The sequence below is a fragment of the Gobio gobio genome, assembly GCF_949357685.1.
Source record: "Gobio gobio genome assembly, chromosome: 5".
Classification (NCBI taxonomy): Eukaryota; Metazoa; Chordata; class Actinopteri; order Cypriniformes; family Gobionidae; genus Gobio; species Gobio gobio.
This window is the reverse complement of record NC_137101.1, coordinates 7471453-7483669: the sequence shown is the minus strand read 5'-3', so window position 1 is coordinate 7483669 and position 12217 is coordinate 7471453. Positions and strand designations below refer to the sequence as shown.

Sequence of the window (12217 nt, the reverse complement as noted above, 5' to 3'; positions counted from 1 at the left end):
TAGTTTTCCATTACGATTCAGCGCGATCATAAAGTCCTTTCATGTAGAGCATTATCAGCAAGCAGAAAATAAAACCAAGAAAATGTCTGTTCCACCTCCACCTCTGTTGGTTACATATCTCATATAAATCTTTGTATGTGTCGTCGGTTCTCATTTCTCGTCGTGTGTGTATATCGCAGTCCTCATGCCGTCCCTGATCGCCTGCGACTGCGCGTGAACCGCATCATCCTGCAGGAGTACGAGAGCATGCAGTTCGACAAGGAGCGTCTGCGGGACATCTGTAAGTTCATTGTAACCTTTCCCACAATTCAGTTTGCATATCATAATGTAGTGCTGCTGTAGGAAGGGTGAGTATGTGAAGTGACTGTATGCCAACTCTGTGTGTGTGTGTGTTTGCTTGTTCAGCTACTCCTGTTGGCATCGTGGTGGTGAGAGGAGACTGTGACCTGGAAACCTGTCGACTGTACATTGACAGGCTGCAGGAGGTGAGCACTTCCCATGATGCTCCTGTCAGTCCCATTTCACTGAGCATTGAATCAATACAATTACTGACCGAATGTACACTGCCGTTCAAAAGTTTTTGATCTGTAGGACTTTTTATGTCTTTAGAAGAAGTCTCTTACGCTCACCAAGGCTACATTTTATTTTATAAAAAATACCAACAAAAAAAACTGTAATATTGTGAAATATTATTAACATGTAAAATAACTGTTTTCTATTTGAATAATTGTAAAATATAATTTATTCCTGTGATCAAAGCTGAATTTTCAGCATCATTACTCCAGTCTTCAGTGTCACATGAACCTTCAGAAATCATTCTAAAATGCAGATTTGCTGCTTAAGAAACATTTATGGTTATTATTATTATCTGGTAAAACATTTTTTTCAGGATTCTTTGATGAATAGAAAGTTAAAAAAACAGCATTTATTTTAACGGAGCGTCTGTTCACACCAAGTGCAAATAGCGTGCTTTGTTGGCAAGTGGTGTTCGCACTAGCTCCGCCTAACAATGCCTGGGCCAAACTAGATTTTAAAAAGCACGTATTTCAACATCTTCAGTGGCGCAGTCAGTAGAGAGGAAGGCTTAAGGATCTTGGTTTTGACGTGATCGACTCGGGTTCAAATCCGCCTTATGCCGAGCTCACTCTTCTTGCTTTTCCCATCACCAGAGGTGGGTAGTAACGAATTACATTTACTTCGTTACATTTACTTGAGTAAATTTTTTGGGTAACTTGTAGCTACTTTTAGAGTATATTTAAAGATGGGTACTTTTACTCTTACTCAAGTAAATTTCTTGTGAAAAAACTATACTTTTACTTAGTTACATTCGGTGGCGTTCCTCCGCTACTGTCAAATGGTAATAATTATATTACATATTTCAAAATAAGTTAATATGACTTTCGCAAGTCTCGCGAAACGTTGGAGAGGCTGCTTCGCGAGAGGTGGCTATACGCATCACCCGCTTATATTTAGCGCACGTTTAGTCGGAAGATGATGGCCGAAGCAGAGGAAGATGTGTGTGAGCTACGGGAGGCAGATCACCCGTGGCCTCAAGTTCAGTCTATGATTTCACTCCAAGATATAGATTTCATAATGCGATGCATGCTGTGTGCACCAAAACGAACTGACATCTCAGCATACAAGAATTCCACCCTGAAAAGAACATGTAGCGGTAAGTGTCACAATGATGCCTATATTTGAACACTATTAATGGTCCTTTGGTAACTATGGGACATTTTCCCTTATTATAATACTATTTCACACACTGTCCGAGTGTTTTCCTCATTTGCGCTCTTGTGCAAGCAATGACAAATCGTTTGAATCCTCCAAACAACACATGTCCACGAACAAACGTTCACATCTGCACATTTACATATCCTTTTCTTCACAAAACGAAACAAATTGAATAGCCTAATGTGACGTCTTGCATTTATACACAAATCCGGACAGACACCTGTCTGAAGTGTAGAAAAAACATACAAATAAAAACGGTATTGTATTTTATTCCTACCTAAAGAATAGCCTATAGCCTATAAAAATATAAGAACAAAGTATGTTTTAAGAAGAGCTCTGGTTAGCCCAGCACACCATTAATTTACATTGTTTAACCATTAATCACACACACACACACACACACACACATGTTTGTTTTTGTGAAATGTGAGGACATTCCATAGGCGTAATGGTTTTTATACTGTACAAACCGTATTTTCTATCCCCTTACACTGCCCCTAAACCTAAACCTAACCCTCACAGGAGACTGTGCAGTTCACTTTCTGTGAAAAAAACCTCATTCTGTGTGATTTATAAGCATTTTGAAAAGTGAGGACATGGGGAACGTCCTCATATTTCACCCTCTTTTTGTAATACCTATGTCATACCCATGTCATTATACACATTTGTGTCCTGATATTTCACAAAAACATGCCCACACACACACACACACTCACACACACATATATATATATATATATATATATATATATATATATATATATATATATATATATATATATATATATATATATATATATATATATATATATATATATATATATATATATATAATAAGGTTCATTAGTTTACATTAGTTAACATGAACTAATAATGAACTGCACTTATAAAGCACTTATTTATCTTTGTTAATGTTAATTTCAACATTTACTAATGCATTATTCAAATATTGTTAACATTAGTTAATGCACTGTGAACTAACATGAATAAACCATGAACAGCTGTATTTTTATGATCTAACATTAACAAAGATTAACTAATGCTGAACAGAGGTGTTGTTCATGGTTAGTTCATGTTAACTAATGCATTAATGTTAACTAATACAACCTTATTGTAAAGTGTTACCGAGAGGTGTGTGAAAGCTCTCTAAGTAGCTTCTTATCAATCAGATCGAAAGTAACTAGTAACTAACTACACTGTAAAATCCAACAGTTGTTCTTACTAAGACTTTTTTAGTAAACTTTACTTAATGTCCAATAATTTGTTGACCTTACTTAAAACAAGTAAGTAATCTGAACTATTTGCATGCAATGCCTTTGCTACTTAGAAAACTCAAGTAAACATTACTTGACTGGTTTGAGTACCATTTTGCCAAAGCAAAAAAACAAGCGGGTGGACGGGCGGACGGGCAAAGTGTTTTTGAGGCGGGGCAATTTTTTCTAGACTTATCACTCATTTCCTCCACTTCTTCTCACCATAATTGTGATTAGTGTTCCCTTTGGTTGGACACTTGGAACTTCATTCATATTATAGTAATAAACTTCCTATTAATGCAGCAATGCAACAAGAAATTGATTTCAAAACAAGGGAAGTAATATATATATATATATATATATATATATATATATATATATATATATATATATATATATATATATATATATATATATGTAATATTTGTCCATTAATGATATAGAACACTATTTTTCATTTCAAATAATGACCTTTTAACATTTTTTTTGCTAATATTTATGGCATAACCTTTTAATTGAGTTGATATAATCCCTCTATGTTTGTCACAATATCATTTGGCCATGCTCGAGTGTGTCACACACACACACTTCAACATTCAGCATGCAAAACACAACAATGGTAACAAGGATTTTTTATTTATTTATTTATTTATTTTTATTATTAATACGACCTTTACTATTTTACTTGCTGTCATTATTGGGGTTATACTGACAAAAGACAAATAGTAAAATAAAGGCAAAAATAGTAAAACGAAGCAATTAATTTATTCATGCCACAATGCACTCTGGGAGTACACTTCCTCAGATCCCAGATAGAATTAAGTTGACAAAACTTAAACGGTTTAAGTAAGAACAACTTAATGCAATTAAGTAATGCTTACTTAATTGAATTAAGGCAACAACTTTGCACAATTTAATTAAGTAAACTGAACTAATTAGTTTTTACAGTGTACTTGAGTAGTTTTCTCATCGAATACTTTTTTACTCTTACTCAAGTAAATATTACGATTGTTACTTTTACTTGAGTAAATATTTCCGTAAGTACTTGTACTTTTTCTTGAGTACAGATTTTGGCTACTCTACCCACCTCTGCCCATCACATATCACATCGGAAAGGCATTTACTTTCAATAAAAGGAAGAAAATGTTCTAAAAGTGGAAATAAAGTGCCTAACGAAATGTTTAATAATAATAATAAAAGCTTTTATTGCATAGGGTTAGGGGTAGGGAGGGCTTTTATTGTCCCATTAAGGCGGCATCCATTTAATAATTTAATAAATATAATCATTTACACTCTCTGTTATTATTGCATCCTGTTAATGTACAACAATACTGAGGTGCAAATAGTATGTATCTGTCAAAATAGAGGATACATTGCATGTAGTACTATTTACACATATTGCAAAGAACTGCTACTTTTACATAGTGTAAATAGAATGTATCACTTTTTGCACTTAGTGTAAATAGCAATTATCGTTAAGAAAATATGCTATTTTCACTTAGTGTAAATAGCATCTATCACTGCTGCCTTATTTTAAATAGAATCTTTTATAACATTATACATATTTCACTGTCACTTTTGATCAATTTAATGCATCCTTGCTGAATAACGGTAGTACAATGTTGCAAAAGCTTTCTATTTCAGATAAATCCTGTTCTTTTGAACTTTCTATTCATCAAAGAATCCTAAAAAATATGATAATATTCATCATAAATGTTTCTTGAGCAGCAAATCATATTAGAATGATTTCTGAAAGATCATGTGACACTGAAGAACACAGGAATAAATTACATTTTAAAAATATATTCAAATAGAAAACTGTTGTTTTACATTCATAATGTTTCACAATATTACAGTTTTTTGTATTTTTAATCAAATAAATCCAGCCTTGGTGAGCATAAGAGACTTCATCTAAAACATTAAAAAATCTTACAGATCAAAAACTTTTGAACGGCAGTGTGTATATTAAAATCTTCAAAAGCTTTTTGGCTGGGACATGAACTGAATGTTTCTGGTGCTGTAGTGTTTAGTCATTGCAGTTGCGTCATTGAACCTCAGCTCATCTCCATCATGTTACTCATTTTGTCGACAGGATTTGCATCAAGCGCCGTCTGCTGGTCACAGAGTGCACTACCAGGTAAATGCCTCAACAGGGTTAGACAAAACTCAGTCAAATTCTGTTTTTACTCTTTGTACCTTGTCTGTATTTGTTGTCAGTATTTAGTGTTGTCTTGTACTGCATGTCACTGTTGTTTCCTGTGTTTTGTGTTTGTGCATTGTCATACGATATGCTCAAAATGTATTTTTCACGTTGGATGTATAAATTCAGTCCTGTCAAAACTGTTAATTCAGCCATCAGAATAGATTGTACTATTGCCATACAGCACCTCAAATTGAATTAAATAATTAATGTTGTAATGATAACTTAATAATAATGAAAAAAATATTCACATTAGAACATCTATCTATGAAATCTATTAATAAACGGTTATATCAGCAGTTAAATCTATTAACTTTGTACTCTAACTTAATACAAATAAATATTACCACTAAATATTCACATTCAAATTTAAATATATTAATTTTGTAATGATTACTTATTAAAACATATTCAGATCAGAAATTGAATCAACTTGATTCAGTGGTATCATCATAAAATAATTATTCATAAATATCTAGAATTTAAATCTAATAGTTTGTAATGATAACTTAAAATATTCACATCAGAATTTAAATCTACTAACTTTGCAGTGATGACAATAAAATAAATATCTAACATTATGATTTAAATATATTAATTTTGTAATGATAACTTAATAAAAATATTCAGATCAGAAATTGAATCAACTTGATTCAGTGGCATCATCATAAAATAATTATTCATAAATATCTAGAATTTAAATCTAATAATTTGTAATGATAACTTAAAACATTCACTTCATAGTTGAAATCCATTAGCTTCGTAATTTTAACTTAATAAAAAGAAATATTCACATCAGAATTGAAATCTATTAATTTCATAATGATAACTTAAATTAAAATTCTGATGTGAATATTTGTGTTATTAACTTTGTAGTGATAACATAATAAAATGAATATTCATAAATATATTTAGAATGTAAATCTATTAATTTTGTAATGATAACTTTAATATTCACATCAGAATTCAAATATATTAATTTTGTAATGAAAAAATAAATGTTAAAAATACACATTCACATTAAAAATGTAATTGTGTAATATTTGGAGTTGTAACATTTTAAATTGGAGCATAGTGGGAAATGAAGTAGTCTTCAACTGTGGTTAATAAAATAAAAGTTATTTAAATATAGTGATGTATAAATGAATGATACCCAAAAATACACAATATGTTGTTTATGAGTGAATCATACTGAAATTCTTACTATTGAAATATATGTATATACTATAATAAAAATACACCTACAATAGTTTCTACTTCCTTTTTGATTCAAATTCACTATCCTGTGATGCCTCAGTTCAAATTCAGGAATGGAATTAGGTTTTAAAACTGAACTCCTGTAATGTTTCCCGTGTCTGTTCTCAGGATGAGAGCGCAGGTTTGTCATGGCCGAGTTCAGCTCACAGACTTTCATCCAACTGGAGCTTCCTAGACTGTGAGTCTCTGCATCTGAACTGTGTTTCTATTCTCCATACTGTAAGAAGAGACATACCTTTTGCAAGTACAGTTAGTTTAAGTGTGTGTTCACACGCATGTTCGGTTCTTTTGGTCTTGATATTTTACACTTGGTTTAACTGCCTGGTCTAAACCATAGACTGTAAAAAAATATGGACGTAGTGTCCGTGACGTCACACATAGGGTTTCTGAAGAGCCGTTTTCGAAGCCTCAAAGTCGGCCGTTGCCATCTTGTCCGCGCATCACTTCCGGATAAAAGAAAATAGGCAAAGAGGCGGGACGTGGGTGGAGTTGAGGTGACTTGATGACTAACAGACGGCAGACAAACGGCAATCAACCTGTCACTCAAAGTGGCCACGCCCTTAATTATGCAGAACTTTAAGGCTTTATATAATGTAAATGAATGAGTTATAAAAAAATTCACCCCCCTCACAGTTGTCATGAAGGGCAAATTAGCCATATAGACCAAAGCCACAATTTGTACCAGTCTGTAAACATGTTTATTTCTGCTGTAAAGTTGGGCATTTTAACATGAGGCTCAATGAGATTCTGCTCCCTTCTGAAGCCTTCTAGTGGCCAGTCGATGAATTGCAGTTTAAGTCACTTCCGTATTGGCTTCAAGAGAAACTGGGGTTTGCTGCTTGGTCTAAACCCAAATTCGATTGCTCCCCACCCCCTCACCCCCCTCTCTACATTGGCCATTTCTCAATATGCGTTCTTAAGCGATCTTGAGTTCTTATGTTCTCGTACTACATGATCATCCACCATCGAAATTCAATTCCAATGCTCAAGAAGGCGAGAACAGAGGATGCATAAAAGTACTCGGATGTGTTCTTGATATCGAGGATGCATCAGACGCAGACTTGAGAGAATCACACATTTGAATAAGTGTGAACACCGAACCCTGATGTGAAAGATGCAACAGAGACCAAAAACCGGATGTGATGTCACAAGATGACCCTAAAAAGGACATAGTGCTCATTTTCTCATCATAGGAGAGAAAGCGCTGCTCTTGACCATTCAGTACAGGCATCAGAAACGCGTCTCCTCGCAGCAGATCTTTGTTTGTGTGTGATGGAGGGATTCCTGTCGCTGTTTTGACTCCATTTCACATTTTATAAGCTCTTCACGAGTTCTCAGCTGGTCAAAATACCATGTACGCACATGAAATGAGCGCTAATTGTTTTGGATGTTCAGTTACATCGCAAAATATATGTAATAAAGCCAGTTTTTTTTGTTTTGTATCTTTAGGTTCTGTGTTAAATGTGAATGCTTAGCAAAACAGGACTAGAGCAGTCACACCAGAGTTCAATCGAACCAAGTGTGACCACACCCTAAGACTGTGCGTCCACCAAAGCGTATTTTCCCAATTGTTTTCAATGGGAGCGCCACATTTCTATAACAGGAGCGTAACAAGGCGCTGACCGCGTTTTTCACACTGAAGCGCTGGGCATTTTTTACCGGTCGCTGAGAGTTGAAGAATGTTCAACTTTGGGTAATCCATATCATAGCACGCAAAGCGTCTCAGCTCATTTCCAGCAGTGGCTAAAAACGCTTTGGTGGACACAAGGCCTGAGGCTGCGTTTACACCAAACGCGAATAGAGCGTCTGGAGCGAGTGATTTCCATGTTAAGTCAATGGAAAGGCGTGTTGACGCGAATTTTAGCAGTAAGACTCGATTTCAAGTGCGAGATATGTAGCTAAACTAAACGTTTCATATTTGACAGCTGCTTTAATTCAAAAATGTTAAACAAATGACAAAAATATTCAGGCAAATGAATAAACTTGTCTAATTTCGCCATTTTGATTTGAAATAGGCCTATGTAATGTCATTTATAATAATATTAACAAACAAGAAATATTAACAAAGCCATTTTCTTCAGATTAGGCATAGTATGTGTAGTAATGAATATTAGTAATGAATGTGTGGAAATTTGTAAATGTAATAATTCCATTTGTAGCTCTCTGTAAATAAAAAAGTTCAGCTTTTTCAGACTGTATAGGGCATAATATTAGCAATGAATGTGTGCATATTGTGAATTGATTTAATACATTTAGTTACCTTTCCTGGTAGCCTTCAGTAAATTAACATGTATTATGAAAATGATTATAATATCCGTTAAACATTATGTTTACAGTCTTCACTGACGAACTTTATCAGTCATATCTGCTCACTGACATGGTTTTCAAGCTGTTGTTATCTAATTTTTTGGCGTTCAGAACATCTTAAAATGCACATATGTAGATCATGGAAATCAACATTTTCTCGGGGAGCAAGCCCCCGAACCCCCCTAACTACCTCACATTTACTAATGTGTTACCATTTTTTTTCATACCCTCACTGGGGGCTGAGCCCCCCTAAAATGAAAATCCTAGAATTGCCCCTGGTTTTAATACTTTTCAGGCGAGAATGTAAGTGTTTAAAGCTCACATCTGTGGTTTATTTATAAAGAGAGCAGCTATTTATAAAAAATGAGATCAGGCGATTACCGGGCGTTCAGGGCTCATTAACCCTCTGGGGGTCTTCAGTCATTTCTGACCCGAATTTTTTTTTTTTTTTTTATGTTAAAAATCGTAGCTTCATCTGAATGGTCCGAAACCTGGTGACTTTATTGGTACTTGGTATATGAACACACAAAAAAATTGGGGACAGGATTTGAAAAGTCTAAGTGGTCGTACAAAAAATCGGGTCAAAAATGACCCCCATAGGAAGTTAATGGGAAATTGGCAAAAATATGAAAATACAGAGTGTTTTTTGTGCATACAATCTACAAATCAGCCAGGATGCAGAAAAAAAGGACTCGACAGTGAAGGGGTGAATCTCTAAAACATCAAGAGTGCTAAACAGACAAAAAAACTCACACACACACACACACACACACAAAAACACAATTAGCTTTTGGAATGGCACGCGTTAATTTGTGCGTGCGTGTGTTTTTGTGTGTATAAGTGAGTGTGTGTGTGTGTGTGTGTGTGTGTGTGTGAGTTTTTTTGTCTGTTTTGCACTCTTGATGTTTTAGAGATTCACCCCTTCACTGTTGAGTCCTTTTTTTCTGCATCCTGGCTGATTTGTAGATTGTATGCAGAAAAAAATAATTTGTGAAAAACTGAATGTGTCTTTTTTTTTTACAACCACTTAAGACTTTTCAAATCCTGTCCCCAATTTTTTTGGGGGTGTTCATATACCAAGTACCAATAAAGTCACCAAGTTTCGGACCATTCCGATGAAGCTACAATTTTTTACATTATTTTATAAAACGCAAGATCCACTATAGTGGTAAAAATGTGCTATTGCGTGATAAAAATGCTCAATGTGTCCACCGGATGGCACCGATCTCATTTAAAAAATTGCTTTCATGAGGGCTAGGCTTGACTCTAAAATGAAATACAGCTTTAATTAAAAAAAAAAAAAAAAAAATATATATATATATATATATATATATATATATATATATATATATATATATATATATATATATATATATATATATATATATATAAAAAAAATTTGAAAAAAAAATGGGTCATAATTATTGCATAAATATTCATTATTAATCATAAAATTAAATCAAAACACCAAAAAAGAAAATAAAAAATATTATTGAACAAAAATATATTTCATTGATTTTACTCAAATCTTTTTTTATCTTAATCCCGCCCTCCGGGTCATTTTTGACCCGAAGGCCCTGAGTGTGACCCATAAATGAAAACCCCCAGAGGGTTAACCCCGACGAGAGCAGCCTTTCCTCGGCCAGTCCTTCTGACGCTCAGATGTCTCTGTAGTGGTTAAACATGAGATAGAATTCCTCTTGTGTGGATCTAACAGCCGATCTTTGGTCTCATGAATCTATAATTTGTTGTCTGCCAAATCGTTTTGACTGAAGGTGGACACGCGAATGGATTCAAAATGTTCAAGTGTCCAAATAAACACGGTAGACGCGTTGTTGACGCTCTATTCGCGTTTGGTGTGAACATAGCATAACTGTTTAATGCTAGCTCAATAAAAGCTATCTAACTGTATCGCCCCCTGGAGTTTTATGACCTCCACAGTAACACAGGAATGTGTTGTGATTTGTGTTGTGATTTGTGTACTTCAATAAAGTATGTAATAATCATCACTTCACTGTACATTGTGTTTCCAGCTACATCAGCCGACCGCTTTTATCGCATAGACAAGGCTCAGGTACGATGATACGGTATTATAATATGTATAGAGAATTATAAATAATATAGTGGACATTACTGCATAATGTGCACTTGTAATGTGTGTGCAGGAGCATCTCCACTTTGTGACTGAAATATGCCAGGATGAGGTTTTCATCCTGGACCACGAGGGCCCAGCGGTGAGCCAGGTCCGAGCTCCTGGGATGCCAGATGTGGTGGTGGAACCCAGTTCCAGGTGAGAATAATTGATCGCTCCTTTCAGTTTTATACTTCACTGCTCTGTGCAAATGCATACGCAAAGCTTACCAGTTTATTTCTGCTCTTGTTTCCTTATTGTAGTGTTCCCCTGACCTCAGACGAACAAGGTAAAGTACAAACGCAAGTATTTATTTGAAGTGGTGGAGAGATAATAAACAGGGCTGGACTGTTTAGAATTTCAACTCGGGGAGGTTTTCCTGTCAGAAGTCGTGAGGGATAAACCCATTGGTGATATCCTCAAAAAGGCAGCCAGAAATTCCTAAATGCCATGTCATAATTGTTAGGTGCTTACTATACCTTACGCATGAGTCTTACTCATAGTGTTGATCAAGCCAATTTTAAGGTGAAAGACAAAACAATTATAAAACATATATTAACCTTTTATATGAAATATATAATCTTGCACGTAACATCTTAAAGCCATTTGTATATATATATATTTTAAAACAGTTTTTTGATCTATGATAGGGCTTGGATAAAACAAAAAGCACAAATCAACAATAGCAAGAATTATACAGTAATTGAATACATATGATGAAAAACAGTATCACTGAAACCTTGTTTTTTTTCTAGCTCTATTGTCAGCTGCTGTTAAAGGAGACCTGTCGGCGGTGAGTTATTATTTGATTTGTACTGGTATTTTATTGAAACGAAAGTGGAAGAGTTTTCTAGAAGTGCCTGTTACCCCACATGACTCATCAGGGTGGTGCAAAATACCACATGATGCACTGTAACTTGCATAACCAGTGAAGTTTCTGTGGCAAACCAGTATTTGTTGTCGAATTTAAAGTAACCGTGCTCGCTCATATGCTGTTGACTCATTATCTGTCCCGTGTGTCACAGATGTCTGGCTCCTGCGGCTGCGGGGTTAGTCTGTTGGTGCGGGACTCTATGGGCTGCACCGCTCTGCACTTGGCCGCCCAACACGGCCACACAGAGGTTGTGAGTTTCATTTTGGAACACGGTGAGTGTTGGAACGAGCATCTGGACACGCACCCTCCTGTGTGCTTGCGTAATCAAAGTTCAAAGTTCATTTGTCATTTGCTTAACTGGGAGGGAAGGGAATTTCTTTCCCGTTTGAGATGCCATCACATCTAAGAGAACTTAAACCAAAGCCAGTAAATAACCATTTCTAAATATTTTTTAGTGGGTT

The 12217-nt window shown here is 35.0% G+C and overlaps 1 protein-coding gene across 11 annotated transcripts in view; it reads left to right on the top strand.

Annotated features, from left to right (window-relative positions):
- dgki (diacylglycerol kinase, iota) overlaps positions 1 to 12217 on the top strand; it is a 90310-nt gene that overhangs the window by 67127 nt on the left and 10966 nt on the right. For all 11 annotated transcript variants that reach the window (XM_079817988.1, XM_079817984.1, XM_079817982.1 and 8 more), the window contains 9 exons: positions 180 to 280; positions 406 to 485; positions 5080 to 5124; positions 6553 to 6622; positions 10785 to 10825; positions 10917 to 11041; positions 11146 to 11171; positions 11638 to 11675; positions 11908 to 12028. In XM_079817988.1, the coding sequence (XP_079674114.1) occupies positions 180 to 280; positions 406 to 485; positions 5080 to 5124; positions 6553 to 6622; positions 10785 to 10825; positions 10917 to 11041; positions 11146 to 11171; positions 11638 to 11675; positions 11908 to 12028 (647 nt within the window). The remainder of the gene's footprint in view (positions 1 to 179; positions 281 to 405; positions 486 to 5079; positions 5125 to 6552; positions 6623 to 10784; positions 10826 to 10916; positions 11042 to 11145; positions 11172 to 11637; positions 11676 to 11907; positions 12029 to 12217) is intronic.